The sequence below is a fragment of the Rhamphochromis longiceps genome, linkage group LG11 (genome assembly GCF_057381845.1).
Source record: "Rhamphochromis longiceps isolate RC_006_pf linkage group LG11, R_longiceps_female_GT1.1, whole genome shotgun sequence".
Classification (NCBI taxonomy): Eukaryota; Metazoa; Chordata; class Actinopteri; order Cichliformes; family Cichlidae; genus Rhamphochromis; species Rhamphochromis longiceps.
In genome coordinates this window covers 10,234,776-10,260,480 of record NC_140567.1, presented here as the reverse complement: position 1 = coordinate 10,260,480, position 25,705 = coordinate 10,234,776, and the positions used below count along the sequence as shown (strand labels likewise).

General features: G+C 40.3%; 1 protein-coding gene across 5 annotated transcripts in view; it reads right to left on the bottom strand.

Moving 5' to 3' along the window:
- Positions 1–25,705, bottom strand: part of col14a1a (collagen, type XIV, alpha 1a) — a 165,764-nt gene that overhangs the window by 10,501 nt on the left and 129,558 nt on the right. For all 5 annotated transcript variants that reach the window (XM_085422276.1, XM_085422275.1, XM_085422274.1 and 2 more), the window contains 8 exons: positions 25,540–25,635; positions 25,045–25,098; positions 16,407–16,460; positions 6,059–6,112; positions 5,885–5,956; positions 3,320–3,355; positions 1,123–1,189; positions 788–979 (listed from right to left, as the gene is read on the bottom strand). In XM_085422276.1, coding sequence (XP_085278402.1) covers positions 788–979; positions 1,123–1,189; positions 3,320–3,355; positions 5,885–5,956; positions 6,059–6,112; positions 16,407–16,460; positions 25,045–25,098; positions 25,540–25,635 — 625 coding nt within the window. The remainder of the gene's footprint in view (positions 1–787; positions 980–1,122; positions 1,190–3,319; positions 3,356–5,884; positions 5,957–6,058; positions 6,113–16,406; positions 16,461–25,044; positions 25,099–25,539; positions 25,636–25,705) is intronic.

The following is a 25,705-nucleotide window of genomic DNA, read 5'->3' as shown; positions in this document are numbered from 1 at the left end:
GAGAATGGAGCCTCATAAAGGCTGTTTCTCCTCTGAGGGCTCGTGGCAGGGGAATGACCTCATGGATATTAGAGTTACTGTCTTCTGGCCTGGACTGAACCTCACAGGAGCGCTGATGCTGACTGTGAGTTTGTCTGGAACCTACACAGACCACAAAATACAGCAAACAAGCAGGCGGGATTGAGAATTTCTTGCTTTTTTCCCCTCCCCGAATCCTTTCTTTTTCTCACTGATAATTAGTGACATGGAAAAACATGGAAGCTCAATGTGTTGAGCTTTTGGGGGTTTAAAGCAACTTTTCAAAATTCAGCATTTGTAATGTATAATTCACAGAGATGACGGGTTTCTGTCTGGACACTGACAATGTACAGCTGAAATAATGAGCACAGCAGAACCAGACAGGTTCATCTGATGGTACTCATAGTCAGAAAATTGGTACTTATTTTACTCAGAGTGCAACTCACACTAGGGGCTCTACTTTTCTCACTGCAGTTTTTATTTCATGTGTATCTCGCAGCTAATATTCCTATTATCTGTCTTAAAGACGTTAAATTACTTCAAAGGCTTGTGACTGTATTTTTCTTTATGTCTTGCTAAATATTACACACAAACACATGCCTAATAAATACTCAAGTTTCTGTCTTTTTGATGCTGTTAAATGTGGGATGTTGACTCCTCAGCCATAGCAGTGATAAGGGGAAAAAATGACCGATGTGTGCCTGTTGACATGAGCTGTCTAATGTCAACAAACTCGGATTTTAACCATGAGCACAGCTTTATGTCTCACCCCTCTCGCCTGGTTGCCCGTTCTGGCCGTTAGTACCGGGAAAGCCTGGCCTCCCGGCTGGACCTTGCTCTCCCTGAGGACCAGGGGTGCCTCTCCTACCCGGCTCTCCTGGTGGTCCAGGCACTGTTCGGACTGACACCGCTGGCTGCATGGGGATCTGGTTCAGGAAGGAGTTGTAACGCGACAAGTGGCCTGAAATAGATGGTGGAGATTGAATGATTTGAAAACACCCAGATTTAACTTTTGACATTCATGTATGTTTTGTTATTTAAAAAAAATAATCAGAAGTAATGAAGCATGCTCGTGTTAATCTGTAAAAAATCGAGATTACTCACTCTGGATGAGCTGTTCACACACTTGACGTGCAATAGCTCGCACAGTCGCCTGGGACTGCACATCACCCTGGAAGAACAAACACAGAGCTCGTAGGATCTGACTTTACACAACCACACAGACATAAACTGCCAGACCAGACGTTGATAAAGTGGTGGGCGGGTGTTTTTTTATGGGTGTTTAATGAGTGTACTCCACCTTTACTCCACACTGACACAAAACAGAAAGCCAGAACCATAGCAAGTACGTGAAAACTGGACGATTAAATATAAATCCAGATTTAATTACACTAATTATTTGGGCTAACTTTGTTGAGTGTGCTTCTATAGTTTGTATTTTAAAAATTAATCTTTTTTTTTTTTTAAGCAGTTAACTTGTCATGAGGAGTACTACACAGGAGGTGTGAAAAACAACCCAGACTACATCTCAAAAAAGATGAAATTACAAAGCCAATAACAAAACGTTTGGGACGTTGTATTGCATGTAAAATGATTTGTGGCTCTCATAACCCATATATTATTCCCAATAAAAATAGAAAAAATATCAAATGTTAAAAAGTATTCACTATTTTAGGAAAAATATTAGCAATTTGATAGCAGCAACAGCATGTTTAGCATCCCCTCTTCTTTTAACAACAGCCTATAAACATCTGGTAACTGAAGACACCAGCTGTTGGTCTTTTGGGAGAGAAATGTTGTCCCATTGTTGATTGACACGGGACTTTACCTGCTCAGAAAGATTTTTTTTATCATGATCTTCTTTATCATATTTTTTTTCATATTGTCATTTTGTTTAAAAAGTGGCTGTCAGTAGTTACTTAAGAGGCACTGTGTCAGTTTTGCCGAGCAAAAATTTAGAGAGGAAAATGTTTAAAAGGTTTGTAGCTTGTAATTTACCACAAATGTCATCAAATTTCACAGAGAATAGAAGCATGTCTCATTTATATGGACGAGCAGGATTCATGTGTAATTGCCACTGGTAGATGGCTCAGGGCTATGAGCATGGTCCCATATTTCTAGTCTTCAAAAAACAAGTATTTTAATGAAACAGATCAGAACTCAGGAAGGGAAATCTCATTACAAACACACATAGAGCGTAACTTTCATGTAGTTTTTAAGCTAATATCAGAGCTTTTATGTACCAAATGCAGCATTCAACAGGACTCATAGAGATCTGAAATGTGTAGATTAATGTCTTTATCTTAGAGTATGTAATATTACTTTAATTAATACCTGCATCAATCGCAGTACTTGCGAATGATGGAAATCTGACAATATTTCTTTGTCTTTTCTCACATATCGTGCTGGTCAGCTGTTATTCTGATGCTCCACCTGTGCTGTCGGATTTACCCAGAGAACAGCTGTGCAAACATCCACCGCCGATGAGCAGGTCTGCTTGTTTTTGTACTACTGAAGTGTGTGCTGCTTTCGATAAAATGTGGATCATTATTGAAGTGAACTGGCTACCTTGCACTCGACTGAGTGCATCTTTGCTAATTTGTCCTGCTTACTAAATTTGCCCCCTAATGTCAGATTATCTGAACCCCTGTCTCTCTGACTATGAGCATCAGGTGTTTGTTTATATAAGAGCAAGAATACACATTAAAAATAACATTGCATTAAAAATGTATTGTTTAAGAGTTACACAATTCACTAGAGCTTTCCTACCATCACAACTGGGCCACCTCACCCAAATATACACTAAGAAAAAAAAATCCTCTCGCACGTTTTCTCCCAGCCTTTCATGTCACGTTGTACTGAAATTAACTGCAGCAGGGTACAAATGTCCCCAATAGTTGCTTAAAACGAAGCAGAAACAGGAATTACAGGTTCGATTTAAGCTGGCAAGTTGCGTGTCTCTCAAGCCCTCGGCGGTGACGGCCTCTTTCCCGTGTCAGCAGAAATACAGACCCTGCACTGCTGCAAATTTGGACCATGAACACTGATTTGATTTGGTGCGCCTTAAACGAGGCTGAGGGAGAGCAAGAGGAATAGAGTGAACGTTTGTGCAAAAAGACGAACAGGAAATGGTAACTGCGTGCTGCAGTACGCTGCGGTTTCTCCACAACATGGGCGGGAGGTATTAGTGAGTAATTGTTAGAAGTTTTACTTCAGCAAAAATAACTGTATTTCCACAGCAAAATAAAACCAGTAAAACAAGATTTGCTCTAAAGAGCTGCAAAACAGTGGAAAGACTTACTCTTTCTCCTTTATCGCCTTTGGTACCAGCAGGACCCTGGAACATAAAAGCACATGAGGAGAATAAACAGTCAACAGGGCTGAATGCTCACACACAGCCATCTCTTTTTCTGTCCCCATCTTATCAAGCCCCATCTCTTCATCTCTTTTCATCTCTGACATAACAGCTAGTACAACTAAATACATCTAAAATATGACAAAATGAGCCCAGAGTCTTTGTTTTCTTTCCATAACACTCATGAGCTCCAAAGTTAGAGTGCTCACAAACAGAGGGCATCATCTGTGTCTTGGATGGGCTTGCTTTCCTCCAATGTCAACACTGTAAAGCACAGAGATGCATATCTGAACACGGTACGCGCATACTCTGAAATACCTGCCAAGCTTGCATATCAGAGGCAAATAAAAGACAAAGATTTCCTGGCCGCGTGGACCGTGAGCTGATACAATAAATATAAGTTTGATGCTGCTGCAGCTTTTGAATAGAGTTTTGTTTATCTTGGGAAAACGTGTCCTTGACCACCAACTGACAGGCTGCGTTTGTGTGTGTGAGGGAAGCTGAGCTGAGAGGGATAGAGAAAATGCGTGCATGCTGGCCTGGGATATTATATGCATATTATACCACAGATGATAAAAAGGCTTTGCCAACATTTGACACAGTGGCTGAATTGGAGTGCAGGTCTGAACAATAAAAGTCTCTTCCTGGACCTCCGCTGCGTGCCTGTTTGGAGGTTCTGAATCTTCCTGGGCACATAAATGTCGACTATCTCATCAGGTGCCAAAGAGCACAAGAAAGACAGAAGTACAGCTCTGGTATAAATCAAATTTCTTTTATGACTCAATCAAAAGTGTCTTTCCATCATGTCTTGTATACAAAGAGTCTTTCCAAAGTGCAGAGTTGGTGTTTTTTCACTCAAAATATTTCCCATTTTATCTGAGAAGGAAAGTCCACTTGCGAAGACTTCAAATGTGGACTCATAAAACAGCCACTAGGTTTGTTCCTTTTTTTTCCTTTTCATAACTGGCAAACGCCAGCTAGTCAACCCCTCAGGTGGTTGACTAGCTGGAAACCACATCCAGAAACTGTATCTGGTCTCAGTCCCACAAACTCAGGACGTTGGCGAGAGCTACGACGTGTTTCAACATCTACTGACAACCAGAATGAGATTTGGCAAATATGCAAGTCAATCAAGGAGTAAAGCATATTTAGATTCTCACTCAGTCTTCTCCCTTCCAAAGACCTCCATGCATATGTTTTGTTCTAAGTCTCTATTAAAAAGCTTCATAAATCCCTATATTTACAGATGGTGCATAGCATTTCCAGATGCACCATGTCTTCCCTAACAGAACAGTTTGGGTTTCACATTAGATGCTCGAGGCAAGAATTTGTAGAAAGTGCAGAATGACCTTCTTCTCTGCATTTTTAAACTCTATGCTCACACACTTATCTAATTTGTCAGAGTAGTGGGATAGATGTACCAGGTTCTACCTCAGACAAACAGGTAGAGTACTCCAGGACTCACTTCTGAAGCAAAGTGGTAAATTTCCCTCCAGAATTAACTGTCTGCTATTTTAAACAACTTGTTTATTAAGAAGAAAAATATTCTCCTGCAGCACTGGTGAAAGGTTGCAGGGGGCAGAACGGACACTGAATCAGTAATTTCTGGTTGAGATAAAGTTTGAAACTCAAAGTTTAATAAAACGCCAGGAAGGGAAATATTTTTCCATTCATTTAATAGATGCATGTTTGTACATTCATAAAGTGTTTGCGCCCCCCCCCCCCTTCTGTATCTCGTAGAATCGCCAGATGTGATCTCTCACTGTTTTTGGGTATATGTTGAGGAGAGAGGAAGTGATTTATAGCCCTACTGTCTGAGCCAAACTTGCTGCTGGCCTGCAAAGCTGACCCAAGACTAGATTAGCTGTCACAGGACTCCACAGTATCATCTGTTCCTGTTAGCATTACACAAAGCATGGATCCCCACACCATCTCCTCAGCATCCTCATCTAAAATTATGTTTCCTGCACAAATTATTTTAAAGGGCTAAACAAGTCTGACTTACTGTACTTCGGATATTAAAGCTAAAATAAAAGTTTTGAGGCTTCTCAATTTGCGACCAGTAAATCATTAAGTTGACCTTAAGCACCTTGGTGGATGTAAGATGAATTCTTGTTAACATGTTAACATGACCCATATGCACACAGTACCAAAAACATGACCTCCTTGGCAGAGGTTGTGATGTTAGTTTGATTACTGCTCAAAAGCGGAGGAAAAGGGAAATATAAAGTGGAAGAGAACAAGACTTCCTCAAGGACTAATTACATCTGAATATGAGGAAAAAACAAAATGTGTATTTACACTTCCTAAACTTTGTGTAGGTAGGTTTATGTGAAGGTTGGTTAATATGGTTCTGGTCAGACAATAAGGTGTTTTCTTAGCATACACAGCGCATCATGTCATAATATTTCATTGCAAAGTCCTCAGATAAATGCAGTATCATACTAATCTTAACAACAACAAAAAAACAAAACCGAAAAACAAACAAACAAAAAAAACATTTTCACCCACAGGAACTCCTTGATCCCCTTGTGGCCCTGTTGGCCCACCTGGTCCTGGAGCTCCTGGTGCTCCTGGTGCTCCCTGAAAAAGGTGCAGATGGAGAACAAAGATGGCTGAAAGCTGAGGGATCAAGTGGATTTTTCACACAAAATCACAGTGGAACTAATAAGAAAACAGACTTACAACTGGTCCTGGGGGTCCTCGTTGCCCCTGTGGTCCAGTATTACCTGGCAGACCCTGCATGAGTGAAATACAGTACATTTATTAAAGTCGGCTGCACTCTTTTAATTCCTGTGGGCTTCTCTGGGAACCCAAACGCTGTTGCATCTGCAGCTTCTGCTGGTGGTAACTGCACACACCAAATCAAATCTACTTTCATTTTATACAAAACACAGTTTTATTATTTTTCACTCTCTTTTACTTTTACACACCGCTCTGCATTTAATCATAAGTTATTATTCATCCCTGACTCACTTCAACACTGCGTCTTTTGTCTATCCTCACCCCCTACCGCCAACCGGTCCTGATAGATGGCCCCGCCCCTCCCTGAGCCTGATTCTGCTGTTGGTTTCTTCCTGTGAAAAGGGAGTTTTTTCTTCCCACTGTTACCAAGTGCTCACTTATAGCTGCAGGATCTTTACCTTACAAAACCTTTAGGTGATTGTTATTGTGATTTTAAATGCACCTCTACCACTTCATGCATGATACATTTATGTACTATGCGGTGATTCTTTTTCAAAAGCACAGTTTTTACATCAGAAGCACACTGAAATTGTGTAGGCCAATTTTCTGAATGCCCGCATATAATAACATGATTTTAAATGACATGATGGTGGACTTGTTTTAGGTCAAAATATAGTTGTAATTCGAATTGAACAAATTCCCTGTTATTAATACACAGTTTGGACGCTGAACACGGCATCGTAGTGGTCTGGAGAACAGCTTAACCTGAGGTTAAGCTAATCCTTTCATTCCAGTTTGGATGTACTTTGTGGTTAAACACTGAGTCCCCTTCAGTCTTAACAGACTCAGATTAACCTTTGTGAGGGGAAGCCATCCATTAATAACAACAAAGCAACATAAACATGGAGAGTATGACACAAATGAAGACTCCCCAGTGGGGCTACATCCTACTGTCACCAAAGTTAAACTGTCATCCTTTCAAATAAATATAAGCAGTTTGTGACAGCACAACAAAATCTGCACTTATTGCACAACAAGATATGCCGGAGTTTCTCTGAAATAGCTGAGCTGCTATGAGACATCTGAAAACTCTTCAGCGAGAGTTACTCTGGTGTCACACAGTAAACACTCGTCAACCCACTAATGGGACTCTGGAGAGGGTCTCAGATCCTCCCAGTAGTCATGCCTGAAAATGTCGAATACATACTTTGAAATCCTTTCAGTCTGAGCAGAAGCGAATGAGGAGCAACAAGAATTCAAATCTTTGTGAAGCAAATCTGCTGAGGTCCTGGGCAGAAGTCCGCCAGCAGTCGCACTAAATACTCACCATTTAATCACACAAAATGTTTCATTAATGCAAGTATAGTAAGGATGTATCCATCCAGCACTAATATAATGTCTAATGTACACACAAACATCATCAGTTACAGCTATAGTGCAATCCTGATTTTTCCTTTTCTGTCTCTGAGGTTCAAATAAGAAATTCAGTCTCCGGCCTTTTCTCACAGAGGTCAGGCTCATGAAAATGTATCACTGCTGTTGCATTTCAGAATCAGAGCAGCTGCAGGTTTAAGGGCTATAGTCTGAGAAACTGTGGGGAGCCTAACCTAACTGCAGCATAATATCCATCAACAGTGCACAGGCTCTGTTTTTGTAACCTCTATTAAAAAGTCTTTGTATTAATTTTAAACTTTCTATGCAAAGTCCTGCGAGGACACAGACGGGTGAGAACTGTAGCGTCGCAGTGTTGGATAATTTATAAGTCACCAGTAGATCCCAAATAATAAATGTGCGAGCCAAAGTGATGGCCCTCACAAGAATTTCATCAGGGTTTCATGAGCCTGGATCTTGGGGAAAACTTGGATCAACTTAGTTTTCTCCTGAGTTGGGAAACTTTGACAAAATAAAGATTTATAGCTTTGCTTGATCCATTTCTCTGTGATATTACGAACAAATAAAGCACCTCGGAGACAGCTGCTGTTGTTTCATCTGATCTAACTGGCAGCAGTCCACTTTTAGGCAGACTTGTGTTTGTTTTTTCTCCAAGCCAGGCTATCTTTGGCTTATATACACCTCTTAAAGACTTCTGTACTGTGTGTATGCCCATAGGAGGAGAGTGATACTGATACAGTTTTACCGTATCAGGAAAGGATCATCTTCTTTCCCTAGCTGGCATTATACACACTGGATGATACAGGCTGGTGTAAATCCCCATTTATTGCTAATCCCAAAAGTACCACACGCATTGTGAATGGCTATTAAGTTTCTCTAATTACTGCTCAATTGGTAAAAGCTTCCTTTCTATATTGCAGTTAAATGACTGTTGATATCAGAGATTGCTGTTGCATCGATAACATCTGATGAACTGATATTTAGCGCTATTCCCTCCTTCTTTGGATGCATTCAGCCTGAGAGCACTGCTGGATTTAATTCCACAGCAATTAAAGCACTGATTAGAGATATTTTCTCTATTTGCATGGAAACTGAATTCTCATTAACAATTTGCGAGTTTACACACCAGTGCACTGTGGGTTATTTTTAAAAACATAAAATTCACGGCAGATCTGTAGCATGTTGATGAAATATTAATGTGGGAGGTCAGTCATGCACAGTGGCGCAGAGGGGACGCCTCTCCAATCGAGAGCAGCTAAAATTGCTTCCTGAAAAGTAATTGAACACGATTACACTCAATAATTAGGTTGGTAAACACGGTATTCCTTGAGTGTATGATACAGTGCAGGCTGGTGATTGCGATATCCCACCAGGGCTCCAAAATTATGTTTTTCACTGTTGATTATATCTGTAATTTCCAGTTAGATTTTGTACCTCCCCGTGTCTGTTGTTTCAGATACCTCCAGCTCTGGTGCATTTCCTACCTTTGTGAATGTGCGCTCCACCCTAATGAGCTGCACCTGTGTTTAATTGCTCCCCCTCAGTGTATTCAAGCCGTTTCCATCTTCCTCTGCCAGACAGCGTTAGAGCAATGTGTCAAGTGTCCAGTAATCCCTTTATTGTGTCAATCGGCCTGTGTGTGTCTGGCTTTGTTTCTGACACTCATTCTCATTTTGTTAGCTGTGTTGGACCAGTCGCTCGCAGACTAAACCCCTCAAGTAAAAGCTGCCCTTTTGAACTTACACCTAGCATCTGTAGGTAGTGGTAGAGGAAAAAAGCTGTAGATGGAAATTATTCAATATATTGCTTCAGCTATAATCCTGAACTGTTTCATAATCTGTTTTTAGTGCAAATACGCTTAGTTAAGAAGCTTCAGAAAACTTTATATACAGTATTATGTTATGTTATTTTAGAAACCTGTCAAAAACCTTTTAAAACAAAAAAATTCCTGAATTCATGTTGTTATAGCCACATTTGAGCTGGCATACTGGAGTTCTCTGAGAAGTCAGAAATTAATCAAGCATAATATTCAGCTGCAAGTAAAGATTTTCATTTGAAATCTTAATAAAAATAATAATAATGTGCTTTATTATTTAATCTATCTGCCGTTTTGTAAAGCAGTCAATTTGAATATTCATGGATGACAACAATAATTATATTATAGCATTAAAATTATTATTTTGATTAATGAGCTTGCACATACTGATCATTACAGAAACAGAAAAAACATTCTAGTAATTAATAATGCTGTTAATTTAGGGCAACTATGACATCAGTTAGTTGAATACTGTACTTTACTAATTAGCAGGTTGAGGTGATGATGTAAAGACATTTTGAGTAAACATACGTTGGAAGCACAGCTGCTTTAGTTTCAGTGTTACTTTCTTTGCGTTGCTCTTGCTCGCTAGCTAGCTTACTCTTATGATTTATGTTAACAGCAATTTTTCAGTTTTTTCTTTTACTATGAGCCAAAATGTCAGCTGTGAAAAACCAAGCGTATTCTGACTCAGTGTTTTGGATTGTAAATCTTTCCATTACAGTCAGAGTGTTGTTGGATGCAGTCTGTAGCGTAGCGTTTGAACACACAAGCCAACTCTTGATCCACATTTGTAGCAGCTCTGCAGAGCCTTTAACGTTTAAAAATATTACAATATGGTGCACACGCTAATATAAATGATGTACATTAGTCTGTCAAGCGGTATCAAACTGAGCATTAATATTTTAAAAGTATTAAAGAACTGAGTCCAGAAAAAAAAAAAAGAAATAGGAAAAAAAAGAACAAATCCCTGTCAGCATTAAGTTCACTGGCTTAAGTGTACTAAGACAGCTGAGAAGTGCTGCTACTGATCCTGCAACAGTTTCCTGGACTCTTTTACTAAATGCCCGCATCATTATACTGTATTTGCTGCACAGTCTGACAGATACACCTGCTGTGTTTCTCAAATCACGTTCTTTCTTACACACAAGTTAAGCGCTTAAGAGCCTTCACACAATCCAGTACTGCTACATGAGGTGCTCTACAAGTATCTGTATGGTGCACTCATAGTGAACAAATATCACCAGAGTGACTACGCAGTGGAAAGAGGGAAAGGGAACGGGCACATCATCAGCTGATGATGCAGATGCTAGGTGCTTTTACACTGTTTAGGTGCTTACAGTACTGTGCAAAAGTCTTGAGCTACCCCTTTCTAATTTCTTTAGTTGAATCTACAAAAAACAAACAAGATGACACAGTTCAGTGGCCATAAAATATGCACCAATTTTGCACCAAAGAGATAATTCCCATAGACCTATTACCTAAAAACTGACATATAATCAGGATGGTGTGCAATGTGTCCTAAAAAACAAAAATTGAGGGAACTGGAGACGTGGTGGACAGAAGAACTGGCAAGCCTAAAAAACTATCTACAGCAGATGAACAGTATCTCGAAGTCCTTAAAAAATAAAAAATAAAAAAAAAATCTGAGGATGCATCTGGCCTTCAATTCATCCATCTACTGTTCATCAAATCCTCATCAAAATGGTCTCGATGGAAGGATGGCTGTCAAGAAGGAGAGGAAACAGGAAAAGGCTAAGGTATGCCAAATTACACAAGTATTGGACTGAAAATCGGTGGAAACAGGTTTTATGGACCGATGAATCTAAATTTACAATTTTTGTCTCAAGTAGTCATCATTACAGTGGGGAAAATGAACAGGCTTCATGGCTTTATGGTAGTTTCACTGTTTAATGGACAGAATATCAAACAATAATCCAGAAAAAGCACAATAAAATTATAAACTGATTTGCATATCAGTTAATAAAATAAGTATTTGATACCAAAGTAGAAACCTTTGTTGGCAAACACAGTGGTAAGACATTTCTTTTAGTTGGTTACCAGGTTTACACAGATCTCAGGAAGGATTTTGGCCTACTACTCCTCACAGAAACCCTCAAAGTCCTTTAGGTTTCTTGGCTGCTGCTTGGCAACTCAAAGCTTCAGCTCCCTCCACAGATTTTGTTTAATAGGATGGAGGTCTGGGGACTGGCTAGGCCAGTTGTTGCCTTGGTGGTATGTTTTGAGTTACTGTTATGGTGTAAGACCAATCCATGACTCATCTTCACTGTTCTAGCAAACAGAAAGAGGTTCCCATCTAAGATTTTTACAGTACATGGCCCCGTCCTTTAGCCCTTCAGTGCTGTGAGGTTGTCCTGTTCCCTTAACAGAAAAACAGCTTCAAAGCATAATGTTTCCACAATCGCTTCTACAATTGTTTCCATGACAGCTCTTTGGTCTTGTCCATTCCACACGTGTGCTTTGCAGGGAGTGCAGAATTATTAGGCAAATGAGTATTTTGTCCACATCATCCTCTTCATGCATGTTGTCTTACTCCAAGCTGTATAGGCTCGAAAGCCTACTACCAATTAAGCATATTAGGTGATGTGCATCTCTGTAATGAGAAGGGGTGTGGTCTAATGACATCAACACCCTATATCAGGTGTGCATAATTATTAGGCAATGTCCTTTCCTTTGGCAAAATGGCTCAAAAGAAGGACTTGACAGGCTCAGAAAAGTCAAAAATAGTGAGATATCTTGCAGAGGGATGCAGCAGTCTCAAAATTGCAAAGCTTCTGAAGCGTGATCATCGAACAATCAAGCGTTTCATTCAAAATAGTCAACAGGGTCGCAAGAAGCGTGTGGAAAAACCAAGGTGCAAAATAACTGCCCATGAACTGAGAAAAGTCAAGCGTGCAGCTGCCAAGATGCCACTTGCCACCAGTTTGGCCATATTTCAGAGCTGCAACATCACTGGAGTGCCCAAAAGCACAAGGTGTGCAATACTCAGAGACATGGCCAAGGTAAGAAAGGCTGAAAGACGACCACCACTGAACAAGACACACAAGCTGAAACGTCAAGACTGGGCCAAGAAATATCTCAAGACTGGTTTTTCTAAGGTTTTATGGACTGATGAAATGAGAGTGAGTCTTGATGGGCCAGATGGATGGGCCCGTGGCTGGATTGGTAAAGGGCAGAGAGCTCCAGTCCGACTCAGACGCCAGCAAGGTGGAGGTGGAGTACTGGTTTGGGCTGGTATCATCAAAGATGAGCTTGTGGGGCCTTTTCGGGTTGAGGATGGAGTCAAGCTCAACTCCCAGTCCTACTGCCAGTTTCTGGAAGACACCTTCTTCAAGCAGTGGTACAGGAAGAAGTCTGCATCCTTCAAGAAAAACATGATTTTCATGCAGGACAATGCTCCATCACACGCATCCAAGTACTCCACAGCGTGGCTGGCAAGAAAGGGTATAAAAGAAGAAAAACTAATGACATGGCCTCCTTGTTCACCTGATCTGAACCCCATTGAGAACCTGTGGTCCATCATCAAATGTGAGATTTACAAGGAGGGAAAACAGTACACCTCTCTGAACAGTGTCTGGGAGGCTGTGGTTGCTGCTGCACGCAATGTTGATGGTGAACAGATCAAAACACTGACAGAATCCATGGATGGCAGGCTTTTGAGTGTCCTTGCAAAGAAAGGTGGCTATATTGGTCGCTGATTTGTTTTTGTTTTGTTTTTGAATGTCAGAAATGTATATTTGTGAATGTGGAGATGTTATATTGGTTTCACTGGTAAAAATAAATAATTGAAATGGGTATATATTTGTTTTTTGTTAAGTTGCCTAATAATTATGCACAGTAATAGTCACCTGCACACACAGATATCCCCCTAAAATAGCTAAAACTAAAAACAAACTAAAAACTACTTCCAAAAACATTCAGCTTTGATATTAATGAGTTTTTTGGGTTCATTGAGAACATGGTTGTTGTTCAATAATAAAATTATTCCTCAAAAATACAACTTGCCTAATAATTCTGCACTCCCTGTACATCATCTGGAAACCTCTATAAAAATTCATGTTAACACTGGTAGGCATTGCTGAAACAAAAAGATGTGAACAAAAGACATAATTGTCTTAAAATGGATTTGATGAAATGTGGGGAAAAGCATAACTAGCAGTCAGGTTCTGCAAATCAAGCACTTGGATGTCTGATCATCAGTAAGTGTGTGCAGAAAAAAAATCCAAGAGCTTCATTTCAGACTCTACAGGCCTTAGTTAGCATGTTAAATGTTAAAATTCACGATAATAATAAACTGTATTTGTTTGTGCTTTTCAAACCACTCAGGGTCACCTTTCAGTACAAAATTAACAAGAACATTATTAAAAGAGATTTCAAATCCAGGAAGAATAAGATTGTAAAAAATATAAAACAAGATGCTTGTGAGTGATACTCTGATGGAAAAAGATGGGATTTGAACTGTGTCAGAGATTGTAGTGGACAAAGGTGAAGTGGTAATAAGTTCCAAAGATGAGGTGCAGCTCAGGTAAAGCTTGTCAAGCTTGTTAGACTTATACAAACTCTTTTTTTGCCTTAAATACTGTATATCCATGTACATTTGCACATTTCAATACATTTCACATTTTCCTAGCAAAAAATAAAGAATGAGGGACGGCTCGAGATTTTTTCCACAGTATTTATTGTATTCATGCGAAAGTGTAGCAAAAACATAAGGCCAAAGGCACAAATGCTTGCAGATCTTAATAAATGTTTTTGGTGAAAGTGGCATTTCTAGTAGTACACAGTGTGATGTTGCTTTGAGACAACATTACAAATCTTAAAAGTCATGTGTAGGGATGGGTACCGGTGTCCGGTGACATAAACGGTAGTAACCAGACTGAAAAGCAGCGCACATTTCGGTGCTTTATTTCGGTGCTTTTTTTTCCTGAGCTGTGATACACTTCTAGTCAATCATTTTACGTTTCCGAGGATAGTAGGCGGGGCCAGGTACGTACGTTCTGTTAGAGCAGAGCTACAGATTAAAAATGCCCAAGGCGAAGCGGTCAAAAGTCTGGCTGTACTTCACAGCAAAATATGCAAACTCAGCAGCCTGCAACAAGTGCTTTAAGGTGATATTGTGATACTGTCAAAGGAGGTAACACCAAGAATCCGATTAAACAGCTGGCGATGCATAGCGTTCTTTTTAAAAGCCGAGAAATGCGCCGTATTTGATAGCTTGCTGCGAGACCTCACACCGTGCACGTCGGGTGGGTTGCCAGTTATCGGACCCGGAGCAACATCCCCCAAAAACCCGAAGAATAGAGTCCTGGCCCCTAGCCCTGCCAGTGTAGCAGAAATGATGAGGATGATGATGCAGCAGCAGCCGTTCTTCTCTGCGTGAGTAGCTTAATGTTGTTCATGTGTAATTTACGTTGAGTAGGCTAACCACGTTATTACATTAATGCATGTAAGGTAAACTAGCAAACATCATCATAGCTACATACGGCTGTCTTCTTGTTTGATGGCAGACACTCCCTTCACCCTGGCCAAAAAGGCTAAAATGACCAAAGAAAAAGTGGGAAACAGTTAAACATGAGAGGTTTTTGGACAAAGTTTGTGTTTTTTCCATTGTTTAAGCACTGCTTCCAGCCAAGAGTGATACCATATATGCCACATAGCTGCAGAAAAGGCTAACATTGTTATCTTTTTACAAAAAAAAACAGCTGAACATGAGAGGTTTTTGGACAAAGTTTGTGTTCTCCATTCTTTAAGCACCGGTTCGAGCACCGTTTAAGCACCGGCACCGTTTCAAAAGTACCGATTTGGCACCGGTATCGGATAAAACCTAAACGATACCCATCCCTAGTCATGTGCTACATAAGTAAGTACTGAGTGTAACACAACTTTAAGTCAGCATGAGTTGTACAATTTGTGGAAACTTCACTGTGAATTCAGTTTGACTCTGTAGAAAATTTCTGATAATCAAATCTGAACTTTCTCAATACTGTATTTAAATTCAGGTGGCAAAAAGATCAAGTAAAAAAAGTTTAAGTTTACAAAGATGTCACTGACTGATTTAATTAAACCAAATTATAATATAAGTTGGTTGTTTTCCTTCTAAAAGTTCATGAACTCCAAACCTCTCTGGCACTGTGAGAAGAAACTCTGGCCAACATGCAAGCATCCTCAAGGAAACCACATGACAAGCCTGAAAACTATGCAAGACGTCTTCTGACAACTACCACTGAGGGGATGAGTGCTTGGACATGTGTGGGCCAAAAAAGAGACAGCAGATGGATGAAGTGCAAGACTTTCACCTCTCCAGGAGCCAGACACGGACAACAGGCTTCTATGACTATGTTACATATTTGGAATAAACCTCCTTTTTTCTGCTTGCTGATACATTACCCTCTGGCTATGTTTCTGTTTTGGTATTTACAGTCCAGTTGAGCATTGTAAGGCCTGATCCCGCTGTCAGCATCAACTACAGACCAGCTGGTATCACAGAGCCCTAAAAGTGCTGGATCTCATATACTGTGAATGCTGTACATGAAACCAGGGTGATGTAGCTCTGAACAACTGGGGGAAGACATGCATGGTTTTATGAAGACACATAAAACTAAACAGAGAAATGCAGCTGGACATTAAGGCGCTGTGCAAAGCTGGAAATGGACCATAAAAAACGTTCTCAATAAACACGCCTCTGTTTTCACTTTCTTTTGTATGGTATTATTTATCTAACTCATTTAACTGAATGCAAACTTTGATTTTCATATTAAAGAAACTACAAAGAAATGCCATGAATATTAATGAATCTATGTATATTTCCTCAAAACTTATTTAGTGTATTAGAGCATATTTTCGTGATGACAGCGGAGTGATTATGCAGCTGTTTTACTGTTTTATCTTTGCAGATCTCATCCATTGTGCCTTTTTTATTTAGATGTTCACTTTCAGAATTGTATTTTACACCCCATTAAATTAAAACGTCCACCCCTATGTACCTATGTACTGTATTTCAGACTGTAGTTAACCAAATGCATGCAATAGACAGTACACTACACTCTACATTTCCAACAACCAACAAATCAGGCAGCGTAACACAAACCAGCAAAGCTGAACATCATGTCAGTATCTTACCCTTGATCCTGGGGGACCATCTCTACCAGGTGAGCCAGGACCTCCGGGAACTCCCTGAGAAAAACACAAACACAGGGGTTTGAATTACTGTGGCAATACAGACTGACTGAGGATTTATGCTTCAGTGAGAAAACTACGCCATAGCTACGTAGCAACCACTAACAAATCTGAAACCCTACGGTCCAAACTGATGCTAACCTGCCTAAAACCTTAACCACACGGCATGTCGCGCAGCTTTTCAGCACTGTCAATGTCCAGCTACTTTTTTACACCAGGTTTTGAATTTACCAGTGACAACTTATTTCAATATAAGAAATAATAACAGCATTAATGTAAGAACTCACGAATGTCGGCATAATCATGGAGTGATTTTGTTAAAACTGTGGGAATGGATGTGAAGGAACGGACAAATAAATGGAAGAACTTGAGGAACACAGATGTCTGTCCCTGAAAAAAACTAATCACAACAAAGAGCAAGGGCCCAGGAGGGAAAGATGTTCCAGCTTTTTATTTGTTTCTATCAGCTGGTGTTAGGATTAAAATTATTTAAGCTGTTTTTTATATGCACATTGTGATGGGATCATTAAAGAGTTGGAGCTCCATGTTTTGAAGGTCGGAAGCTTCATTCAGTGCTATGACTGAATTGAAATATTGTGATTGACGTAGAGTCCAGAGGGTTTTTTTGCAGCATGCTTACACATCATAACTAGCTAACACTCAGGATGATATTTACTGGGCCAAGGGAGTCTGAACAGAATATCCCGAACTTAGATAATAAATAGAATCAGTAAGAGATTTATAATCAAGGCTACGCAGGGAGGTGTTTTCTTTTTCTGTTTCTGTTATTCCAGGAAGGAGCAGATACGAGGTCGGAGAGAAGACTCGTAGGGAAACAGCCGGACCACCACATCGCTTCCGGAAGAATACTTGTTTTTGTTGGGGTATAAAACTGCACGGCTCCATCCGGGGTCATACTTTCTGTGAAGACAGATGGCTGATTTCACAGAGAGGTCCAGTGCTGTAACTTGTAATTTCAACTGCTGAAGCATATTAAATCTTTTTAAACAACAGACATTCTCCAGTACTTCCTGGAGACTGAACACGACACTTGCTCCATGCATAAATCAGACATGACATGACCGAACGGTAATTAACACATAATGCACAACGCAGATTCATAAATGCCAGTGACATCATCGGCAGCTTGTGTAGGTTGCATCATTGTCCATCAGCAGGAATCTCATCATAATTAGGAAAATGTATTTGTAGTATTTCCATGCAGTCATCTTGGTTGTTGCTGACCTGATATGAGCAGGAAACCAAAGGACTTAAATCAGCCTTCAAAATCAGATTTTCTTTAAAATTGTGAATTCATTTAATTTCTTTCTTCTTCTTCTTTTTGCACCATCGCAGCCCAGTGAATTTTTAAAAAGTGTTTTAGCTGCCGAATCACGTACAGTATATCAAGGAAAGTCTTTATCCATAAATGTCTCATAATAATTAAAATACGCACAGACGTGCTACTAAAGGTCAGAACAGCTGAGGATTTGCTATCTTGCTCAACAATGCTTTGACGGCAGTGGACATAAATCTGATTTATAAAAAGGACCAGCTTTTAACCCTCTGGGCACAGACAGTCTTCATATCAGCAGTCGACCCCGCCGCTCCATCTCCTGCCCCATTTCCCCTTCATCCGCCTCTCCGCAGGTCAATGCACACACAGCCAATTCCAAAATGCAGCCACGGACTGCGTGCTGAGGAGATTTATCTCCGCACTTCAGTATTAGTGGAGGGCTCATAAAACAGGACAGTTAACACTGTTAAAGGTTCTACAAATTACAGGACGGGGTCGCGGAGGACAGGCCTCATATGATTAACGATGTGCCGCCGTTCAGATGTTGCCTGATGTGCACTCTCCCATGACATCTGCAATAATACCTCCCCTGCAACTTTCACTCAGATATCGACAAACTTCAAGAAACACGTGGAGCGGAGAGGCAAACCTCCACGTCTGCACAAAACACAAAGACTGATGAAACCATTGTTGACATTAAAGACGAAGTTAGTAAAGCGAACTGCAAAAGAAAAATAATTATAGCAAAAAAAATGTTATGAAAGTATCGTGGCTCTATGTAAAATGTAAATAAAAATAATAATTCAATAATTTAAACACTACATCCACAAACACTACATATTAAATGTTAAATAAAAAGTGCGCTGCATCACCTTTTCTTTCAAAAAAGCGATAAGACTAATTTCTCATTTATTTCTCGCTTTATAGTAAAATGATTTCAGCTGCTCGACACTTCTGAGTTTCTTTTATGGTAAATATGCCAAAATATGTGCGTGACACGTCCAGTTTAGCAGCTGTACTGTTTTACTATCACGCCCCGCTGTCATAAGCTGTACATGTGTCCTGCGATCTCCTGCTTTCATAAGCCAAACCTTTCCTCAAAACTATATTATTATATTAAATTTGCAGTCTAGATGGTCCACATCCTCTTTAGCTCGGAGGATGAGACATTCTTTACTTCAAGGAAGAATTCAACATTTTTAAACTTGAAACCACAGGACAGTTTTCCACTTTACCTCAGTCTCTGAAATTAGCTCAGGCACAGTAACATTTCTAAATGTTATTTCAATACATTTTTTGCTCTGCATGATCGAGTTTCAGCTTGCATTTGTGGATAGTGATTAACTCTGTTCTCGGACAGGCTTTAGGATGTCCTCCTGACCACATGCAGTGATTTCCAGGACAGAACTGTGCTGTGTTTATAATACAACACTGTCTGAGGCCCTGAAGATCACAGCTGTTTATTACTGGCTTTAATTTAATCTTTTAAAGATATCATATACTGTGCAAGATAAAATACTCAAACTGCAAATTTAGATTGCTCTGTTTTACTGATGGGGCACCGCCCTCCTCCGCCCTTATAATAATGCCACTATTTAACCCAATTAGCTCTGAGTTAATACACCATGTGGGGTTTTTTTTGTAGAGAACTAGAGAGTTTTTCAAGTATTTATTTTTATTATTATTTTGCTTTTGTCTTGACTTTCCTTTGAAGGAGTTCCCTGTATAACATTCAAATTGAGCATACGTGCTGAAAACACATAAAATGTCAGTTTCAACATTAAATAGGCTGTTTTTGTATTATTACATTTAATATAGAGTTTAATTAATTTGGATATAATGGTATTGCATACTTATTCATATTTTCCATTGTCCCATTTAGTTTTTTTGGTTTCTTTTTTTGGAGAGCAGTTGAAGAAATCTTTCAGTCAAGTCAAACTTGGAACAATTTTCTGAACTTCTCTACCTGTACCGATTTTTTTTAACCACTTTTAAGAAAAAAAGCTTCAAGTTTCAGTTATAGTCTAACTATAAAATATTCAGTGTTTGATCATAAAATATTAAAATATTCTTTTGTTTCTTGATAAATGCTGCATAATTCACAACACCCTGAGAATAAAATGAACAGGTAGGCCAAAGAAATTAATAATTGGAGTGTGCGAGTGATTCTGATTCAATACATTAGCCTCGGGATTTACACACACACAGAAATGCACAGCTGTAAATTTCCATGGTGTCCGGCAGATAAAGGACTGAGATGAGGGGGTCATGTGGGGCAACCGTATATATCCGCACAACATCAAGAATGAGACCAATTTGAAATTATTGCCTATACCAAAACAACCCGCATCCCTCTCTCAGACAAAACCAAAATTATTAGTCGATAACAAAACCTCACATGCGCGCGATAAACAAAATGAAAGCGAGAGATGAGAGAGACGGCTACGCACACAAACACACAGTCGCCGCTCTTCAATGCAGCTGCATTTTTCATTGTCAAATTGAAACAGAGGTGGAGGGGATGCTGACGACAAGGTTACATTGTATTTACTGCAGGAAGAAACAGAGCGAGGGCGAGAGGGAGAGAGAGAGACTGAGGTAATTGATGCTTTAGAGTTGTGATACTCTCTGTGGTCCCTCGTATATTACAACAGGGCCCTGGAAGCTACATTATTCCCCCACTGAGCCACACACACACCCATTCATATTCCTTGCTGTGACAAAACACATTATCACTCAGTAACATAGTGCAGCACAGGGCAGCACTGCCAGCTTTTATTAATAGGGCTATGCAGGCACAGAGATCGCTAGATAGTGCCGCATCGAGGACTGCTGAAGCTCTCCGTGAGCTCGTTGGGAGACTAGTTGTTCTCGCCTCCTGAGAGTGGCTAACGTTTCGCTGCGCTTCTGAAAATGAAACTAATAGAAACAAACATTTTTTGGGGGGACAAATAGAAAACATTTTCAAATTCTTTCAGAAAATGAAAATTTGCAATTTGTTGGGCATTGAAATGCAGGTGAATTAAAATTGTCACAATCAGCAGGGCTGGCTGCGTGTAGAGTGAAACGTGGACCCAAATGCAGACAAAACAAAACGTGAAACGTGACTTGAATAACCAAAAATGAGCCGTTTATTGAGCTGGCAAAATAACTGCAAACAAAAGGCAAAAGGCAAGACATGAGCCTAATGACAGGACAGGGGAAGTGAAACTAAATACAGTGAACCAAGAACACTCAACTCCTTCAAAATAAAACCGGAAACACTGAAACTAGACATGACAACACAAGTTTAACAGGCCTAACACGTGATGAACAATATAAGAACCCAAATACAGAAACCAAGGAAACAATAAATAATGACTGCCTTTAACCTCAACTAAAAGCTAAATAGGAATGACACATGAACTAATCACAAATCTAAAATGAGACAAATACAAAATGTACTCAGAGCGCTGGGTCGGAGACAATCCAGCACTCCCATTCAATCAAGCTTTATTATAAGTGCAAAATTAAAAAGAGTTCTTATGTTAAATATCCTGTTGTGTGCAAAGATGTCGAGTGCCATTAGCTTGACTACCCAGGCTTTACTTGACCACTGAGAATTATTAATTATTTAATCATTCTTACAGTACCGAACAAAATCGGCTGATTCAACTGTCGAAGGAAACCATTAGAAAACGACCGTCCAAACATGGAGCCTGTGTGCTCTGCAGATCAATGTACGAGTGTGACACGATCAGGGGGAAGATGGGAACAGTGACTGTAACAAATTGTGCTCAGCGATGTAAAAAAATAAAATAAAATATAAGACTGCTCCTTTCTTTTTGCTCTGTGCTGAAGCCATCTCTCAAAATCAAAACCTTGGCACTGTCAGCTCGAGTGCAGCTGTTGTAATGAATTTAAGTTTAACTTTTATCAAATTATTCTCTGAAACGTTCTTATTCAATTCAATTCAATTCAATTTTATTTATATAGCGCCAAATCACAACAAAAGTCGCCTCAAGGCGCTTCATAGATGCTTATCCCCGTAAACGTCTGGAGATATGGTTTGCAAAGACACAAGACAGAAGGCCTCTAGATGTTAGTCCATGTGCTAATAAATGACACTCATATATTATATCAATACTCCATCTCAAATGCGTTGAAACACATTTTCTTTTCTTCAACCAAAGCTGATGCATCCAGATAAATACTACACGCCTGAAAGGGTTCTTGGCTACGGAGCCCCCCCAGGGGACATGGGAGAAAAAAAAATTACGGAGGAAAAAAAAAAAAAATTAGGGAGAAAAAAAAAATTAAGACCTCGCAAAAGTATTGCGAGCGCTCGCAAAAGTTTTAGCCGCATTCTTCGGAGGCCGCCAGCTCGAAACCGACCGGGAGGTCGAGGCACGATGTGCCGGGAAAGCGGTGTTCCTCCCGGCTGTAGTAGGTCTCGACTTCCCGTTAGCTTCGAGCTAGTGGCCGCCAGCTCGAAGCCGACCGGGAGGTCGAGGCACGATGTGCCGGGAAAGCGGTGTTCCTCTCGGCTGTAGTAGGTCTCGACTTCCCGTTAGCTTCGAGCTAGTGGCCGCCAGCTCGAAGCCGACCGGGAGGTCGAGGCACGATGTGCCGGGAAAGCGGTGTTCCTCTCGGCTGTAGTAGGTCTCGACCTCCCGTTAGCTTCGAGCTAGTGGGCGTCAGATCTCCAAAAACGTCGGAGCACTTTTGCAAATATGTGATGTCTTGTAAACCGAGCAGGTATCTGACGTTTACACAACTACATTCACGCCTCAAAATATCTTAAAAGTGTATTTTGTGACCCAGAAAGAGTAATATTACAACTAAGTAGCTGCCGCCATTGTTGGACTTTTGCGAGATCTCGCAATACTTTTGCGAGATCTCGCAATACTTTTGCGAGATCTCGCAATACTTTTGCGAGATCTCGCAAAAGTATTGCGAGATCTCGCAATACTTTTGCGAGATCTCGCAAAAGTCCGTCTTAATTTTTTTTTTTCTCCCAAATTTTTTTTTTCCTCCCTAATTTTTTTTTTCCCTCCGTAATTTTTTTTTCTCCCATGTCCCCTGGGGGGCTCCGTACTTGGCCACTTCAAATGTCAATGGATTTTCTCAGTCTCCCAGTCAGAAGCCTGCAGGCGTTATCTGTGTTCTTGTTCCAGTTCATAAGTTTAAAAACTAACCATTTCTACAACAGGCGGGCCTGCACAGAGCGGCGAGGATAGTGCTGCGTCAGGAGCTGCTTTAGCTCAGTGCGAACAAGTGTGAGGAAGTGAGACAGAACTTTTACGCCTTCCGTTTTCTTCGCTTTCAAACAAAGTAAATTCAGCAAACCTTCGTTCACTGAAATGCATGCACATCACCAGGTATTATTTTATTTATCAGCTAAAAACAGAAAAACAAACTTGAAAAAATTAGAAAAACGGTCTGTCAAGAAGCACTTCTACAACAGTGAAAGTCTCTGCAGACTCCTACAGGTAAGTGATTCATTTAATATTTAACCAGTCTAGCTGCAAAACAGCAGAGATTCAGACTCCAGCTCAGCTTACACACCCATTACTCACCCTCACAGTTTTTTTCACTTAATTAGCCTGATTAGCTCTGTTTTCAGGAGTGGTGCGTGTATATTACCTTTGCTGGGGAAATAAATCTGTTTACATAGTCACATTCTTAAGACTTATTTCCCTTTGGAGGCTAAATACCAAAGTCTTTATACCATAGCATTAAATTTTATGGTGCAAACTTGATCCAAGGTTGTAGTAGGGTGAGGTTTTTTTGGGGGGGCAGTAAAAGTAATGTCCTCTGAAGTGATGGAGACATTGTATATTAGTGGTTTGGGCCTGACTGAGATCAGGGAAATAAGGTGGCCAAGTCGACACCCTACAGCTGTCAGGGTGTACCTCTGTAATGAAACTGGGGGTTATGTGTTTAGGTACAAGCAAAAGTAACATCCAGATAAAGTTTTCCAGCAGAATATTGCCCAGAGCCTCAAGCCATGCCTCGTCTACATGATGTCATCAGACCAGGCTAACCTTTTTTCCTTTGGACCACATTTGGCAGGTATTAAACCGGAAACACCCACAAGAGCAGCAAGTTCAGCCCTTGCCGTTACCCTGGCCCATGCACTGACCTCCTTGAGTTGCTGCTGTTCCCTGCCACACACTGTCCCATATAGTAATTTATAAGATCTGTTATTTATATTTAGTTATTTCAGTACTTAGGTTTACATTTATTTGAGTATTTATTAAATTTATTTCAGCTGTTTTACCTATTGTTCAGTAGAATGCTGCGTATACTGAGGCTTACTGTGAAGCACTGTTTCATTTGTATCATGTCACATATTTCAATGACAATTAAAGCTGAGTCTGCGGAAACGTTGCTGAGATCTTCACACTTGGACATTTATCTTTGTTTCAAAACATCACCTTCAAGAGCTGCTATAATGTGTCCACCTCCCTGAAGAAGGCCACTGTAACAAGTGAATCAGAGTTAATCACACTTCTCTCCCCCCTCCCTTCTCTCCCGCTCATTTACATAGTGTAATTATGAAATGATCAGGAGCAACACAACAACTGTGTCTACAACTGATCAAATGAAGCCACAGTAGTTCTAAACAAACCAATAATTTGCCCTGTCAGCACTGGCCTGGCAAACATGTCACCAATATTGGCTACACAGGCAAGTCATTTTGGATTTTTTTCAGTCCAGTGCATTTTATCTATCACATTAGATATGTACTGGTGAGCTAATCATTTTGGTAAAACATTTTATTTATCCCTAACTAAGTTATCTGCTAAAGTTAATCAGAAATAACACACCGAGTCCATGTCAGCCTTAGTAAGAACGGCCGAAAGTATCAAGGAAACAAGAAAAATAATTGTAAAAAATCAAATGAAAACACAGAAATATGCTTTTATAGAGTAACACGTCTCACTTCTGTGAGCGTACAGGTCCAGGGCACCTTTTATTAGATGTAGGATTCATTTCAATTCTGCACACACACACACACACACACACACACACACACACACACACACACACACACACACACACACACACACACACACACACACACACACACAGAGCTGGGTATACTTAGTAGTACTTAGCTCCTATAAGTAAGACAGAAACACAGGAGGAAAACATTGTATTTCAGGCAGGGTGGAAAGTAATTCCCTCTCCGTGTTGTACTTTGTAATGTAGGGAATCAGACAGTAAATGTAGGGCATCAGTAAACACACTTTACTGCTATGTTTTACAACAGTGACCATTTTTGGGAAATGTTCTTACCATTGGTCCGGAAGGGCCGATCTCTCCTCTCTCTCCTTTCTCCCCAAGAGCTCCCTGTAAAACAAACAATGTCACTGCGGCTGGGCTGGACTCGTGGGCCTCGTGATAGCCACGGACTGGAAAAACCAACATCAGTTATCTTAATAAGATGCCGGGCCATTTCTTTGGGCAAGATCCGAGAAATGTCTGGAAGTCTATTTGAGGCATATGTCAACATTTGTCAGTTCACAATGGCAGGTGGTAGACAGCTTAATATCAAGTGCAGTCATAATTGCACACATTTCTGAACTTGCTGAAGAAAGATGGGAACAAACTGCAAAAAGCACACGTCCAGTGACCGGTTATCATAATTCAGTGAAAGTGCTGCTTGAGAATGACAAAACTTGATATGTTACTTGATCCCAAAGTTTTATTTTTGTTATTACAGGAAGTTGTGCGAGTTTCAACGCTAAAGCAATTGTGGAAAAATCCACCTTTACGTCAGTAAAGTCTTACCGGAGGCCCCTGAATGGAGAGTCCGTTGGGTCCTTGAGGACCAGGTTGCCCTGGGGGTCCAGAAGGGCCAACTTCTCCTATGGGCCCTTGAGGTCCCTGTGAAAAACACCACGTGGAACCAAAGTAGCAACTTTAAGTTACATATAGTAACACATATTGGTGAGAA